This window comes from Zea mays, chromosome 7, assembly GCF_902167145.1.
Source record: "Zea mays cultivar B73 chromosome 7, Zm-B73-REFERENCE-NAM-5.0, whole genome shotgun sequence".
NCBI classification, from domain to species: domain Eukaryota; kingdom Viridiplantae; phylum Streptophyta; class Magnoliopsida; order Poales; family Poaceae; genus Zea; species Zea mays.
In genome coordinates, this window is record NC_050102.1 from 155,436,784 (window position 1) to 155,454,118 (window position 17,335).

Here is a 17,335-nt window from a genome sequence, read left to right on the forward strand (position 1 = left end):
GAATAGAGAACAAGGTGGTAGATGCTCTATCACCCGACCTGATTTCCAGTCTGATGGTGCTGACATGCAGTTGAATGCTACCACGTGCTCATCTGTGGTTCCCAGCTGGCTGCTCGAAGTATCCAAAGGGTATGAAACCGATGAGATGTCGAAGAAGCTATTAAGTATATTATCTACTGGGGGGCAGGTGGATCAGTTCACATACAACAATGGGATAATTAAACACAAGAATCGAGTGTGGCTAGGTGCCAACTGTGAGGTCCAGACTAGGGTCATGACAACGTTACATGACAGTGCAACAGGTGGTCACTCGGGTTTTCAGTGACCTACCAACGCATCAAAGCAATATTCAGTTGGCCTGGTATGAAAAAACACATTGAGGAGTTTGTGCAATCTTGCCTTGTCTTTCAGCCAGCGAAACTAGAGAGGAGTGGATATCCAGGGCTGCTATTTCCCTTGCCTATACCTGAACATTCATGGCAAGTGATTAGTACAGACTTCATTTCTGGGTTACCTTTATCACATCATTACAACTGTGTCATGGTGGTTGTTGACAAGCTATCGAAGTATGCCCATTTCCTTGCTCTGGCACATCCCTTTTCAGCACTATCGGTTGCAAAACTGTACATGAAGGAGACTTATAGACTGCATGGTATGCCATCTTCGATTATCTCTGACCGAGACGCCATCTTTACAAGCAAGTTATGGCAAGAATTGTTCAAACTATCTGGTACCAAGTTATGTCTAAGCAGCGCGTACCATCCGCAGTCGGATGGCCAAACGGAAAGAGTCAATCAGTGTTTGGAAGCATATTTGCATTGCTTCGTCCATTCTTGCCCCCGACAATGGTATGCATGGTTGTCACTAGCAGAGTTTTGGTACAATACATGTCATCACTCCTCTCTAGGAAAATCTCCTTTTGAAGTTCTGTATGGTTATACTCCATCTCAACTGGGGCTGGTGTCAGTTGACAAGTGTTCGGTACCAGATCTGCAACAGTGGATGCAGACTTGCCAAAACATGTTGCAACAGGTGAAACTACATCTTCAAAGAGCCCAGGACCGCATGAAAAAGCAAGCCGATAAAGGTCATAAAGAAAGGGAGTTCAAGGTTGGAGATCGAGTACTTTTGAAGCTACAACCATTCTGCCAGAACTCGGTAACTGAGTGACTGAACCACAAGCTAGCTTTCCGCTACTTTGGGCCTTTTGCAGTGACCAAAAGAGTGAATTCTGTTGCGTACGAGTTACAACTTCCACCAGGCAGTTCCATACACCCAGTGTTCAACGTCTCGCAGCTAAAACCAGTCGTGGGTTATAGAGATCCTGTCCATGACATATTGCCAAACTTATCTCATGACTTGCAGGTTCCTGAGGAGGTGTTGGACTCACGTTTAATCAGGAGAGGCGCCAAGACCGTGAAGCAGGTATTGATTCAGTGGACAGACTCGCCGGCATCACTGGCCACCTGGGAATACAAGCAAGCTATCCAGCAACGTTTTCCGTTGGCGCCAGCTTGGGGACAAGCTGTTTTCGAAGGGGGAGGAGATGTCAGCAGTACCAAAGGCAATGCCGATGGGCAAGAAGTACCGAAAGAAAAGATGAAGGCTGAAGCAGGAAGAAAAAGGGAACGCAGGCAAAATCCCAAGTACATAGGTGAGCAGTGGGGAAATTAGGCCCAGTAGGACCAGGACCATCGGATGATTTCTATATATACTATGTGCTATAATAAGACAGGTGAACTTGGATGAACCTAGGCGGCGGCAGACACTATCACAATACGAAATACCACTCGGCGACGGATTTGCCGCGGAGGCGCACCTGTGTGTTCGTCTTGATGAGTGAAAGTAAGAGCGATCGTAACACCATGGATATCAAAGAACTCATCAAACGACCAAAAGCAGAATAGTACTCATCAATAGACATACCATTCCGCTCAATAACATGAGTTTGCTTCTTGAGAGTGTGTAAGAGAGCACCACTGTCCTGAACAAAACAGTCCTTCAAATAAGATCAAATAGCTTTAGTAGCTGTGAACTTGGACATGCTCATAATCATAGACAATTTAGTGCTATTAACCATGGCAGCCATCTCTTTGCCATCATTGATCTGCCAAGCGTTGATTTCAACAGCATTACTACGGTCCTCATATAAGGCAAGAGGATCTTCAGTTAAATGAAAAAGCAAACCATGACCACGTAGTGCAGTCTGAACACAGAAAGCCCACTCTAAATCGTCAAGAATGAAGTTAACCACAATAGCATTGACTGAAACAGTGTTCGATTGATGCGTGACTTACAAAGAATGTAAATAAGACAAGGACAAGATAAACCACACAACAACAACAGAGGTAGAAGCAATCAACAGGAACTAGTGAAGAGATGACCTGATTCTCTGTCTCAAACCTGATTCTCTGTTCCAAAGAAGCAGCAGAAGACCTCAACACTTGCAGACACCGGGAGAAGATGCTGACGACGAGTATCAGGAACTGCGCGACCCTGGTGGAGCCACGACCAGGATCCGCATCGACAACAAAGGGGAGGACACGTCTGAAGGAGTCCTCAGAGGGGGAAGACGCGTGTGAACGAGTTCGCGCCGGCAACAGATGCAGTCGCGCTGACAGTAGATGCAGTCGCGCCTGATGGATCCAATACCATGGGAGGACGCTTCTGAATGGGGGAAGGAGACTTGACGAAGACCAATGCGGCCACAACGACAACAGGTGGCCATGGACACACCTGAATGGGATGTGGCTGCGACGGCGGCAGCAGGTGACTGCGGAGGCGGCATGGATGTTGACGGTGACAGCGATGGGGAGAAGCCGCGACGACGACTAATGCGGCAGCAGAGGTGGCCGCAGATGCAGACTGGATGGTGTGGAGCCACGACAACGACAGAATTGGGGCCGCGATGGCGGGCGAGGTGGTGGTGGAGCCACAAGCCCACAACGTTGGTCGAGATAGGGGAGCAGCGACGACGGCGCCCGATTGGAAGGCGACGACCGGATTGGGGAAGACCGGCGGCACAAAAAAAACGGATCAGGAAGGATTAACCCTAACCCTGACTTGCTTTGGTACCGTGTTACTAACCTTGGATTAGAGAGAGTATGACTAGTCCTTAGGACTTGGTAGAATATATATACACAAATAATATGGCCTCGTGGGCCTTAACAAGACGCACTAACCTGCCACTAACCCAACCAGATGTGTAGCTGCTGACTAGATGGGACATTCTACTAGGAAGGTAATTGAGTTGAGTTCACATTTTTTTGAAGCTAGAAGAAACCAACTTATGCACTTAGAGATTGCACAATAAATCTAGGTGAATCCATAACCAGCCTATGAGCTTACATATTCATAATTTCATATTACCAACAGCATGGCAACACACACTGCACAACAGGCAACAATTTAATGCAGGCCATTCAAGGGGACATCAAAGGAGTTTGATGCAATCACTTATAGCACGGAAGAAAACCACCAGTGCTACAGCGATGTCATGGCAGCCAAGTAAAAAGTGTCCAAGGGGCAACCCTAACTCTACTTCAGGAGCAGGAGCAGCTCACCAAGCGGACCAAGCCTGCCCTGGAAGTTGCAGCAAACGGGGAGCACAACAACATGGGGCAGCTGCCAGGCGTGCCACATCGGACCTTGGCGGGTCTTGGCACTTCTGGCTGCGAGCCAGGCCAGCCCAGGGCGCATGGAGCAAGGTAAGGGGGAGGAATGGCGCACTGGAGGAGAAACAGGGAGGGGCTGCATCTTGCTAGAGGGAGAGGAACAACATGGGAGCAGCATAGGGAGGGAGGAGTAGAAGGGGTGGCGTGGCAGCTGCTGCTGTTGGAGGAGGGAGCCGGGTGGAGGTTCTGAGGAGGGGAATGGATGCATAATGTGGAGCTTTTAATTATTTTTGTTCTTCTCTTATCTTTTGATTTCCTTTATTTGATTGATACAAGATGAATACTAGTTGAGTTCAACAAAACTTTAATTGAACATATTCGAAAAAGCCTAGTGAACTATAATCTATACACTTAGGTGTTTCTCCCTTGTTCTTGTTTTTACTGTTATAGTTGGCATGAACTAAATTTATAAATTCATTTGGCATTAATTTTTGAAATGTTTAAACATTTTCGCATAATCCCCCCTTTTCATGTGTACTGGTTGCTCTATTATTTCTCAGGACATTTTTTCTAGAAAGTAGAAACCCAATAAGAGCCCATTCTTCATCACAAACTTTCATCATTCATAATTATTAGCCTTAATAATTCTCTTAGCATTCTTTTTTTTTTAACTCAGTGAAGGTTTGTTCCATAACGTGAAACTCTACCATGGCTTGTCCTCTTATGGGAACCTCCCTTGATCATTAACCTGAATGCCATGCTTAAGCAATATTAAACCATGCGCTTAAACACCAGTGATGTTACATTTTGTTTGCTTGGAAAATTGTTGGAGGGAAATAAATATATCAATTCTGTTCAATCTCTTGGCAGTAGATGGGTTATTTTCTCACTTGCTACTTTATTGCATATTTGCATCCATATGCAGAAGCTAGTCCAGCGGTCCTTGAAGGAGGAAGAGAAGCTGCAGCATATGCTTGCGAACTTACCTTCTGGAATGCGCAAGAATGATTTTGCTAATCAGCACGAACAGAGCTCATCAAGGTATTGTCTAAATACGTTTATATCTTTTGTTTATGCCTTCATTTGGCAGTAACAGCATGCTGTTTGTCTTCCAGGATGCTGCCTCATTTTAACTCTTCTTTTACTGAAGCTAATGAATGTGAACTGAAGATTAAGGATGAACCAGTTGCAGCTCCTAGGGTCAGTTACATATCTTGTGGACTATTCATTGATTCTAGCTGGATTTCTTTTTCATAAGAGTTTTTTCTCGAAAAACGCAGCTGCACATCTTTATATTAAGAAGAGGGGAATTTAAGGTCCAAGAGGACCAGTACAATAACCACCCTATGGTGGCCAGCAACAAGCATAATAAAACCATCCATAGGAAAAAGATACAAAGAGACGACCAATGAAAAAATTAAGTCGAGCTTGCTGCGCCTAGAGCAGCAGCAAAACCAAGGCTTCCGAGGTGTTTGGCACCAGCTTGCACCCACCCATAAAGATAGCTCATCGAGGAAGCTTCTATGCACCTTGCCAATGGTTGGCGAATCTCCATCGAAGATAACTCTGTTTCTATGCAACCAAAGGCACCATGCTTCCAAAATAATGGCACCGTTGACTCCCTTTCTATTAGTTTTTGTGCACTTGAATGGTCACTTTTTTCCACCAGTCAGCAAAAGTAGTATCCTCTGGCCCTGGAGTTAGGTGACCCATACCAAAGGGGGAGAGAATGCTATGCCAAAACTGCCTGACGAAGACACAACTAGTCAACAAATGCTGAACCGTTTCTTGCTCTTGGTCACAGAAAGGGCATGCTTCCAGATGAGGAAGACCTCTTTTTTGTAGCCTGTCAGCTGTCCAACACTTATTCTGCATGGCTAACCATAAAAAGGTCTTACACTTAGGAAGAGCCCAAGATTTCCAAAGTCTTTTCCAAGGTTCGAAAGTGATGGAGCCCAAAAACAGAACCTTGTAGCAGGACCTAGAAGAGAAGGCCCGAAGACTCGAATCTCCACACATGGTGATCTTCCTGATGAGTGAGCACAATCTCACCCAAGGTGTCCCAAAGCGTAAGATATTGCTGTATACCTACAAGGGAGAGGGTTGGTTTGATGTCCCTAACCCACAACATACCCTCCAAAGCTTGATCCACTGTCCTGATAGGCTGATAGAGACCACCTTTTTATCCACCTTTGAGAGCACTTCAGGTGCGATAGAGCACCCATTCAACCATCTCTCCATCCAAAAAGGGTGTTTTTGCCATTGCCCACATGGGTGATGGGTGTACATCGAACTGGCAACTACCTTCCTTACTTGTGACTAAACAGGGAGATCCAATCCACTCCAAGGCCTATTCGGGTCAGTCTTAATCAGCCAAAGCCATTTAGCTTGCAGCGCCCAACTCATATATAGCAGGTTTGGGATACCAAGTCCTCCACGGTCCAGCGGTCTGGTGACTTTTCATAAGAGTTGTAGTTGTTTCTTGAACTTATGTTTTCTTGTATTGCTGAGAAGAAGGGAAGAGCACCTGCACCTCGTTGGTATATCTCAACCGAGGAGCTTGATTCACTCTCATCGTTAGTTCTCAATCTACCTTGTCCTTTTCTTGCATTCAAGTTCGACCATATGTTATTGTGACTGGATGTGAATTATGTATTCTGTTGTGACCCAGGTACATGAGGGGAAGACTGACTTTGGAAAAGGTTAATATCGCAATAAATGAAGTGGCTTCATATGCAGATGCCAATGCTCATCTTGTTACATGCCCTAAGAAAAAGGTTTGTTTCATTCAATTCCACTTTTCGACAGTGAACAACTGTTTCTATTGTATGATTGCCTGTTGAGTGTGTTGCCAATGTCCTTGCAGTTGTCAGAAGATACATGGGAAAAAGCTTTGGTAAGCTCTTGGCATTTTTTTTGAGCTGAGGCATTCTTCATTTCCATTAAGCATATAACAGAAATGCAACAGTTTGAGATGAGTTCAGGCAGAAAAAGAAAATGCCAGAAGCAGATCACCTGCTTTTTAGTTATGACAATCTAATTCAGATCATATAGTCTATACAGGGAGACCCTAGCAATCGAACATGTGGCTATACTATACAGACTATACAGTTTGAGCTCCACACATAAAAAAACTATCCATACAGATCTTGACAACTGTCATCCTGCCTTCTCGATACTACCTTCTGTCTTAGATGTCAGGTCCATGGTCTTCGCCATCCTGATGTTCAGTGTCCGGCAGCTGCTTCACCACCTCAGTTGCTTGGCTAGGAGCTACTACGCAATCTACAGTGTTAGCATGTTTACTGCTTCCTTTGTTACTAGCTGGCTGATGACTAGGAACCTCCCCTGGCTGTCACCTATTTACTCCCCCTCTTCACTGCTACCCTTTACTTCCCTTTATTGCTAGACGGCTGATTGCCCGACCAAGCACCAAAGCAGCAATAAAATCTCTCAAATACTTTCCCGTCTTCAAATTCTGCATTAAGGCAACTACAACCGCTGAATCTGGGTTGCTCCTCAACCCTTAGTAACTCAGCTTTGTAGTCAAAGACCCTCGTGTATTCTCCCTTCACAGAATCCAAAGTACTAAAGGTTTGGCCCTCTTGCACTTGGATAGGGTCACATGAGCAAGGAAGTCTTTCAGAACAACTTGTTTGATGAGGCCCACCTTCCAAGTAGGGTTATCCCTTATCTGATTTTAGTAGTGCTTGGCTATCCTTGTGGAAGTCACCAGTTTGTTATATCTCCTAGGTGGGCAGGTGTGGACATTATCAAACCTGACAACCTTGAACCACTCTGATCTGCTAGTCTTTGATCCATATATGAACCAATTGCAACTAATCCAAGTACAAACAGCTCTGATCCTAGTCTTCTCATCCTTGATGAGTTTGAGGTGTCTATGTGTCTTCAGTTCATACTTGATCAGGGCTTTCTTAAACTACCTGCTGCATCTGAACGCTGTCCCAAGAGCAAAAACAGGAATTGGTGCTTTGCTGTCATACCTATTCTTGACTCTTCCACCTCTCTGTTTCTCCTGCACTGTTCTCCTATGAATACTCACCACTTGAATCACATATTGGACTTCCTGGGTCTTCTAAGTTGGGAACCTCTGCTACTACCAAAGCTTGCTCTTTGATTTCTCTGAGCTGACTACCATGCAGACCAAACTTCTTAGCTTTGATGTTCCTCTTAATTTCTTTGCAAACCTCCTCAATTCTATTACTTCTTCATCCTCTGCAGAACTGTCCTCGTCTGTAGGTTTCTTGTCTGAAGTGTCATCTGAACCATGATTGGCACCCTGTTCATCAGCACTGTCACATTCTTCTCCTCATTGCCACCCAGTTATTTGTTGTCAGTGTCACAATGTTCTTCCTCAGAGCCACCCTCTTGTTCTTCAGCAGTGCCACAATTGTCTTCTTCATTGCCACCTTCATTCTCATTCTGCAATTTCTTCTGAGGAGAAATATAGATCCATTCTTCCTCATCATACCAATCTCCTCTCCTTGGTCATCAAACACTTTGCTCTGCTTCATCATCAGTCCACTGAGGTGTCCTGTCAACTTTAATTTCCCGAGCTGCTAATTCCTCCATGTATATATGTCTGGAATTTCACCATCTGTTGTTTGATCTGTCATGAGTTTACATGAACTATTATCATCAAGCAGCAGTAGCCATTGGACAGCTCCTTCCATGGTTTCAGCTAATGCATGCACACTACGTTGTCAATTTTAAAGTGATCTTTAGGCGACCCTTGATTTCAGGAAGCAAAATCTTGTCCAAGTCAATGTAACTCATAGCAATCTCTCCAACATAAATGTTCAGTCCATCAATGTTCACAAAAACCCACCGTAGTGGAGCCGAACCACAAGATTATCGAAATTATCCATCCTAGCACATAAACCGTAAAGAGCAAACATCATTCTCTTATATGCTAACACCTGTATCACCGGTTAAAAAAGTAACTTCTTCAATGGGAAGCATAGAAAATAAGTTGCTATGGGAATTGTTACATTCGGGATTTCTCTTCCTTGCCATCTTCTCATTCCTCTCCATGGTAGTCAATCAGATATATTTTCTTCTTTTATTTGAAAAAATAGATTTATTTGTATATTTTATTCAGGAACTAAGGGATATTGCAGCAAGTGGTGCAGTAAAGGGCAACCATTTCTTCCTGGAAGCAGATATAAAAGGACCTGGGTTAAAACTTGACAATACTGGCAAAGCTATTCTTACCGTAAGTATATACAACTCTAGCTACTTACTGTAACAACGTGTAGATCATGTCAATATTTTTTTTAAACAACCATTTGCATCACTGAAGAAAATTAATATTTGATAGAATGTTTAGCCTGTATGCAAGCTGTTATTTGGGAAAAGCTGTTGTTTCTTTTGTACTTTTGGATGCATAATCGAAGTAATCTAAATGTGTGTTGTCAAACTTGAACCACCACCGAAGAAGAGAGAAGAGAAAATGATACTATGATCTTGCAATTACAAACATGCAGTTTCGTTATGGCTTTTTTTATATTGTGCTACAAAGTACAAACCATAGATATCCACCCTGCAGTCCGGTCTTGCAACCCTTCAGAACAGTAGGCTATAAGATGCACTGGTTAGGACAATTATCTTGCAATACCCTTGACAGTTTGTCATCTCAAAAGGATATAAATATGTTCAATAGGCGTTGGTTTCTGTTAGACTACCCGTCTAGGGTTTAGGGTGTTCCCCTTGTAATTACCGTCTCACCCTCATTATAATGGGCCTGGCCCAGTTACTAAGTCTATTAATACTACTCCCCATCCCTGTTTAGGGTTATGGGTTCGCATTCCAATATGGTATCAGATTAGGTTTAGGTTTAGGTCTTTTCCAACAGCAGCTACAGCCGCCGGGGGCTTCTCCACGCCCTGCAGCCGCCGCCGGCCCCCAGCCGCCGGCTCCTCTCCCTCCCTCCTCTCCCTCACACCTCCCCTCCCACCTCCGGCCGCCAGTCCTCCTCCCCGGCGCGCCACCCGCCCCTGTTTCCCGCCGCCTGAGCAAGCAGCCGCCCCGACCCTGCGTCCAGGCGCCAAGTCTCTGCACGCCGGAGCACCCTCCCCAACCCGGCTGCGCCCCCGGCTGCGACTCCCTCCAACCGTCGCCGCCATGGATGACACAACCACTGCCGCCACCGGCACTATCGCCCCCGCTGCGATCAGCAGCAAGCCCGCCCATGGAGGGCCCCCCCTACATCGCCGGCCTTGCGCCACTTCCCGCTGTCTCCCCGCTGACACTGCGTCGCGGATCTCCGTCGGGCTTTCCCACCCTTGCTTCTCCCACCTCCCCGCTCGTTGACACTCTCGCTACGATCCAGGCCGCTGTGACAGCCTCGCGGGAGCGCGAGCGCGCCGCCTCCCTCGCCCTGGAGCGAGAGCGTGCCCTGGGTGCCGCTCTGACCACCCAGATGGCCACCACGCAGCGCCTCCTCGGTCGCTCGCCGGTCGCCCCTGTGGAACCCCCGGAGGACCCCCTCGACTCTGACCTCGACGCCGACCTCATCGCTGCTCTCCACGCTCAAGCCACTGGTCTGCACAACATCCGGGCCCTCGTGTCCGTGGTGTTGGATCCGACGTCTTCCCACTACCCCCGCTGGCGAGGACAGGTCCTTCTCACGCTGCGGCGGTTCGTCCTCGACGATCACGTCCTCGTCGACCACGACGCTCCACCGCCTCGCTCCTGGTGCCTCATGGACAGCGTTGTCCTCTCGTGGCTCCACGACACCATCACCGTTGAGTTGCAGGACATCATCCGCGATCAGGCGGACACTGCATGCCAGGCGTGGCTCGCTCTCGAGGACCAGTTCCTCGGGAATCGGGAGGCACGGGCACTCCACCTCGACGCCCAGTTCCACCTGTTCGCTCAGGGGGACCTCTCCGTGGGAGAATACTGCCGCCAGATGAAGGGCCTGGCTGACTCTCTCCGCGACCTCGGCGAGCCTGTCGCCGATCGTACCTTGGTGCTGAACCTCCTGCGTGGCCTCAGCCCCCGCTACGGCCACCTGAAGGCTCTCATCAAGAGGAGCGTGCCCTTCCCCACCTTCCACGCCGTGCGGAACGAGCTTCTCCTCGAGGAGCTCACCATGGCGAATGAAGCGCCCACTCCTACCTCGGCTCTCTACAACGCTCCTACCAGCGGTCAGCCGCTTTCAGGGGGCCAGGCCACCCGTCCTCCATCGACCGGGGCTCCTCCCCGCCCTCCACCCGCCGTCCCGGCGGCCCCTCGTCCGACTTCCACGACCGACGGAGGTCGCCGCTCCCGCAAGGGCGGCCGTGGGGGTGGCGGATCCTCTCGTGGTGGTCCCTCCGGCCGGGGTGGCGGCCACGCGTGGCCGTCCTTCTACAACCCCTGGATCGGGACCATCGCCATGTGGCCGGGCCAGGCACCGAGTGCCTCCCGTCCCTCTGCGCCGGCCCTCCTGACTGCACCTCACTACGGCATGCCCCCGACGCCTCCTTACGGTGTGCCCGCCGTGCCCCAGGCTCCGCCCGCGCTCCTGCCCCCGGGGACCCACACCTCGACGACTTGGTCCCCGCCGGCTGGCGGTTGGGACAACGCCTCCCTCGCTGCTGCCTTCAGCACCATGGCGATGACCCCTCCCCCGCTGCTGCTGAGTTGGTTGAACTTGCTGGTCCTGCCTACTCGTTTTGTTAGCAATGGAAGTTGCTTACGTTGACTGTCTTCCAGGTTCTTCGCCACCTTGGGCGCTTCCATGAAGTTCGGATTGGGCACCATCGGGTCTTTATACTGTCAAAGCAGGCATGAAGATATTTCATTTGATTTGAGTTGGTGCACTGTAATTCGGCAAAATCCGGTAGCCTCCAAACCGTGATATTGCAAAATGTATTTCACATGCACCTACTTATTAAGAGATACTCCATCCGTTCATAAATATATGACATCATTGATTTTTTTTAAACTGACCACTCGTCTTATTAAAAAAATAATGAGTCATTTATTTTGTTGTGAAATGTTTTATCATTTAAGGTAGTTTTAGTTTGTGCTTATTTAAAATTTTATATTTTTGAATAAATATTTTGAATAAGATAATGGTCAAAGTTTTTTGAAAAGAATCAATAATGCCATATTTTTGTGAACGGAGGTGGTACCTGTGCTTTCATCAGTGATATGCTTGGCGGTGTGTTTTCATTTTGTATGTGGTTACATTAGGCCAATGTTTCCATAGCATGTATATGCGCGGTCGCAAACGATAGTTTCCTGAATGAGTAATGCGAGAACATGCTGTAATTCCAAGACCCTTTCCTCTTTTTTGAGCTAGTGGCTAGAGTACATGTTTCATAGACTAGCTAGCGATGCAGATTGCAGAGCATGAAATTCTTGATTGCCTAGGCAACATATATATATATATATATATATATATATATATATATATATATATATATATATATATATATATATATATATTTATGGTGTATATATATATATATATTTAGTTTGTGTGAATGTCAAATGAATGTACTTTTTAGTTTGTTCTTGGTGAGCTCCGTCCCACTATAATTTCAATATCTAAGGCTATGTTTGAATGTACTAAAGCTAATAGTTAGCTACTAAAATTAGGCGAGTACATTCAAAAAGTATATCTAATAGTTTAGCTATTAGCTAATTTTAGTAATTTAACTAATAGTTACCTATCTATTTATTAGCTAGCTAATTTCACCGATAATTTCTAGCTATCTATTAGCTCTAGTGTATTCACCCCTTAAATATTTTACAAATTGTTTAGTTTCTTATGCCTCTTATAAATTTGGGACCATTCTATGCGTTCTCTTGTGTATTTAGTTACCTTCCCCGCTGAAGCGTTGCTAGCCATCATTGTAACACCTCAAAATCATAGTTCTAGGATTTAAATAAAAATCTCCAAAGATTTTGAATTAAATAAGAATTCTCTTACCTCTAAAATCACTCTTGAAAAAAATATATTTCAATAAAAGATTGAATAAAAAGTCACTATGTAAATTATTAAACTATATATCTCTACTACTTATTAAGGAGGTAAGGGATAGACTGCCATTCCGTGTTCTGCCATTCCTATTCTCCCTCCATTCCCATTTCCCCTCCCCGCACTGTCTTTCTCATTCTCCCCTCTCCGCAAAGCTCATTCTTCTCATTCTCCCCTCTCCGCAAAGCTCATTCCCATTCCCGGCTGTCATTCCGTGTTCTGCCATTGTTCTGTCATTCCCATTACCCCTCCTCGCACTGTCTTTCTCATTCCCCCCTCCCCGCAAATCTCATTCCCATTCCCACGTGCATCTCACGCCTAGCTAAAATTAAATTAAAAAAACACAAATGTGGCTCCAATGGGATTCAAACCCGCAACTTCTCAAGCAAATGTGCTCGTAGCTACCACTACACCACATGTGTGTTTATGTCAATATCTGTTACAGTAAAAATATATACTACATCTCTCCCAAAGCCCACCTGCTACCTTTGCACAATGTGTAGTAGTAGATAATTATCAACGAGATTCTTGAATTATATTTTGGATGGAGGGAGTAGTATTTAAAAAAGAGCCTTGCATGCAATTTTTTTTGTTTGAATAATGTTTTCAACTTATTCTTTTTATATGTGTGACATTTATTCTCCGTAATATTTTTCCATGGCTCTGACTTGTGAGTCATTTTTATAAACCAACGCCAAAGATGAATCCATGTTTCTTACTTGAAAACCCCGAACAAACACCACTGGCAGGAGGCGCTCGCGTTGGGGTCGTTCATCGACGACGAAAAGAAGCTTGGCGACTGCCAGTTCAACCTCTGGAAGTAGTACTACGTGACCGCATGCGTTGCTGTGTTCGGCAAGCTCCGGCGCAGCCGCCGCTTGGACGCGGTCCAGAGCGGCTGCACCGCGCTGTCCATCTTCAAATAGGGGGACCTCATGGTCGTCGCCAACACCGGCGACTCTCAGGTTGTTATGGGCACCACATCCGACAACGACGCCGTCACACCGTCCAGCTCATCATCCACCTTGAAGCTCAACCTCCCACGTAAGTCACTACTGACCGGCCATGAATTCTTGTGCGCCAGGACGATGGTCTTTGCTGACGTTGTGTGAGTGTCCTCGAACAAGATTTATGTAGAGGAGTAGCACATCCGGTGGTGCAACGGCTAGGTGTACTAACTCGCTGATGAGCCCGGGGTGCACTTCGTTTGGCAGCCCAGCCAAAAGTCATCGATACTCGCCATGTCGTGCGCGTTCGACGACTACTATATCAAGGACTGTGGCGTCATCTTGGCACCAGAGGTGGCGCAGAGGAGGACCGACAACAATGACTACTCGCCATTGTCGGGGTAGCTTTTGTGTCGGCCTGCCTTTAGTTCTCTTCGCAAACACATACACTTGCTTTTTTGTTTAAGCAAGCGTGTATGGTGGTGCGTATCTGATTACTGACAATGTACGAGGGAACTTCTACCGACAGGTGTGACACGTGCTCTTCAATGATGAGACCATGCAAATCGTGGCATATATCGAAGTCTGCATGATACTGATGGTTGCAATGGAGTAGTGAAATAGCTAAATTAAAATAACAAAATTTATGTATGGCTAGGATTACAAATGGATTATGAAATATTTTTTATAACAATATAAGACACATTTTTTATATAAGTTATTATGTTATTATATGTTCCCGTTGCAACGCACGGGTGCTCACCTAGTAGATATTTAAATTACAAACATCTCTTAATGAAAGTTCTAGTACATATTTCTTTCTTTCTATAAGGGTTGCATATTTTAGGCATTTGATTAAATGAATAATTGATATATAAAGTAAAATCAACCTTGCATTGCATGCTGAGAATTTCCTTGATTGTGCATTTAATTGGGTGATCAAACTATATTTGAGATAGGAGAAAAAATAAAACAAGAAAAAGAAAACATGAAAAAGAAAAGGAAAAAAGAGAAATTAAACCGCCACATGGGCCCAAATTCCCTTCCCGGCCCAAACCCCTCTGCGAGCACTAGAGGGAGGTGAATAGGTGTACCTGCAAAAATTAACTCTAATAAGACAAACTTAGTTTATTACAAGTGTTAGTAAAAGCTAAAACCAAGTTGTGATGAATGAAGGTGAAGAGAGAGGATCTCTTCACTTGATTGTTCCTTTAAGATGTGTATTAAACCTAGGGACAATAACACAAGTGAAATATGAGAACTCTTTGGAAGATAACAATTGCAATGAAGAAACGCACAAGAGACACAACGATTTTATCCCGTGGTTCGGCCAATGTCTACTCCACGTTGTGGTGACCTCCTTTAGTCAAGGGTTGCACTCAACCCATCTCAAGTGATCCAAAGGTCAAACTTGAGTACCACAATTTTCTTTCTTATATCAAGTTCCCTTTGTGAGGAATCTCCTCAAGTTGGAGTCTCTCACACCTTACACAAATGGCTTCAATCAAAGCACAAGAGTAGGGGGTGGGGGGGGGTGGGGTAGACACACACAAGAACTCAAATCACAGCAACACACGAGTCAAGAAGAGAGCACACAAAATAACACAACAGAGTTACAGCTCAACAACGTGCTCAGATCTCTACTTAGTGAAGCAGCAGCGTGGTCATGAGGACATTGTCACAGTGATTAACAGAGAACATTGTTAACCTAAGCATGTCACAGTGATTAACAGAGAACATTGTTAGGTAAAGAAGTGTGATCAAGGGCACAACTTGCCTTAGACTTGAGACGTGTTTCTCGATTAGCCAGGGTTAGCTAAACCCTTAGACACTTCTAAGGTGAATGGCTAGGGATCCACCGCGAGGCCTTTCCAAAGTTCCACTAGTTCGAGAAAATTTGCTACAGATTCAGGAAGAAGGAAGCATAGAAATCCCTCGTGTGAAAATCTTTACAGAAAGTCCGACCCCTGAGGACCTCCCTATACTCTCCAGCGACGCCTCCCTGCTTGCCCCTTTCAGGTAAGGTAACATCTCCCTAGCTTTCCTAATTACTTGGCCAAGGGCGTTCCATTCCACCCTTGTGGTAGCACTGTTATCTCAAGTTAAGCTCCATGTTCTAATTAACACAATAATGTTGTCATGAACAATAATTAAACCAACAACAAAATTGGAACATGATCATAATTCAGATGTAACATTAATCCCAAAACTAGGTAGTGTAATAGCAAGTCTACCCAATAGTTCATTGGTTTGCAAGGTATGGGGTAAACAAAACTAGGGAAACCTATTAGGTCCCATCAAATTAACCTGAGCATGTCACAGTGATTAACAGAGAACATTGTTAGGTAAAGAAGTGTGATCAAGGGCACAATGAAAGGGAAATAGGGTCAAACCTTTTCCTAAATGATTTCGGTGGTTGAATTGTCCAACACAAATAATTGGACTAACTAGTTTGCTCTAGAATATAAGTTCTACAGGTGCCAAAGGTTCAACACAAACCAATAAAAAGTCCAAGAAAGAGTTCAAATAGAAAGGAGCAAACGAAATCGAAGGCTGCCCTGGTCTGGCGCACCGGACTGTGTCCGGTGCACCAGGGTGGATCACCTCCAACTCTCCACCTTCGAGTTTCTGGAAAAGCCACTCCGCTATAATTCACCGTACTGTCCGGTGTGCCATCGGACTATCCGGTGTGCCAGCGGAGCAATGACTTCCAAGTGCAACGGTCGACTTCAACGGTCGGCTGACAGGTGCACAGTGCGCGCACAGAACGCGCAGAGTCAGAGCAGCACCAGAAGGCGCACCGGACAGTGAACAGTGACTGTCTGGTGCACCACCGGACTGTCTGGTGCACATCATTTCGGAGAATGATTCATAAATGTCAAGGCATGAGCAGGGAAATTGTCCAATGTGCATGATTGTCCTGGTGATGAAATTTGATGAATAAAATATGTTAGTATACCCTATAAAATGGATTGTGTGGTGAACATAGCAAGATGGTGTGCATGACATTAATTTTATGGACTGTTTAAACCATGTACCTGCTCTTGTCAAACTCTGGAGAAGGTGCAGAGCACAAGCACATTCAAAACGTGACATCTTTTTGTGGTTTGGTCTGATGGGGCCGATTTGATGTGCATTGTTGGCTGAGGTAAATACAACCATGTTTGTAGTAAAAATGTATACAAATCTTATTTAGAATAAGTTGATATGGGATTGAAAACAATCTAACCTCGGTGACAGGTGTCTTGTCAAAACAGGGTGGTCCTTCGGTGGGACTTCAACCAAGAATTCCGTGGTTGAACCCTGAAGTAAATAATTATACAAAACATAAATTATGAAAATTGATAACTAACCTGTGCAACAGGTGTCTTATCAAAAGAAGGTTGGGGAGGGATGTTCTGTGGATGGACTACAACATTATAACCCATTTTGGGTTCCTCAGGAAGCAGACACTAATAAAAATATGGATATATTAGAAATAATTTAATAAAATAATGACAAAGATAAAAACACAACAAATGTTTTAAAATTAAAACGATTAGTATGACAAACAAATATGTCAGCCACATTTTTGGCTTTATCGCCCTTGCCATGCGAAAGTCAACCTAATAAAATGAACAACATATTGTATAACTATTGATCCTGAAACTCATAATGTGGTCAAAAATGAAATGGCATTAGATGTTTATATGAAGACATACATAGATTTTGGGGTTGCATCAAATTGTGGGCTACAATCTTTGTATGTCTCTTGAACTTTGTATTGGCCAATTGAAAGT

General features: G+C 45.2%; 1 protein-coding gene across 2 annotated transcripts in view; it reads left to right on the top strand.

The window, feature by feature from the left end:
* LOC100193922 (Spindle and kinetochore-associated protein 1 homolog) overlaps nucleotides 1–11,897 on the top strand; it is a 32,583-nt gene extending 20,686 nt beyond the window's left edge. Inside the window, exons 3-10 of one of the 2 annotated variants that reach the window (XM_035960392.1) lie at nucleotides 4,540–4,655; nucleotides 4,730–4,814; nucleotides 6,129–6,190; nucleotides 6,286–6,391; nucleotides 6,481–6,510; nucleotides 8,737–8,850; nucleotides 9,967–11,267; nucleotides 11,337–11,897. In XM_035960392.1, coding sequence (XP_035816285.1) covers nucleotides 4,540–4,655; nucleotides 4,730–4,814; nucleotides 6,129–6,190; nucleotides 6,286–6,391; nucleotides 6,481–6,510; nucleotides 8,737–8,850; nucleotides 9,967–11,267; nucleotides 11,337–11,481 — 1,959 coding nt within the window. In that variant the 3' untranslated portion in view covers nucleotides 11,482–11,897. The remainder of the gene's footprint in view (nucleotides 1–4,539; nucleotides 4,656–4,729; nucleotides 4,815–6,128; nucleotides 6,191–6,285; nucleotides 6,392–6,480; nucleotides 6,511–8,736; nucleotides 8,851–9,966; nucleotides 11,268–11,336) is intronic. The other variant, NM_001138994.2, reaches the window with a different exon arrangement.
* The last annotated feature ends 5,438 nt before the right edge of the window (nucleotides 11,898–17,335 follow it).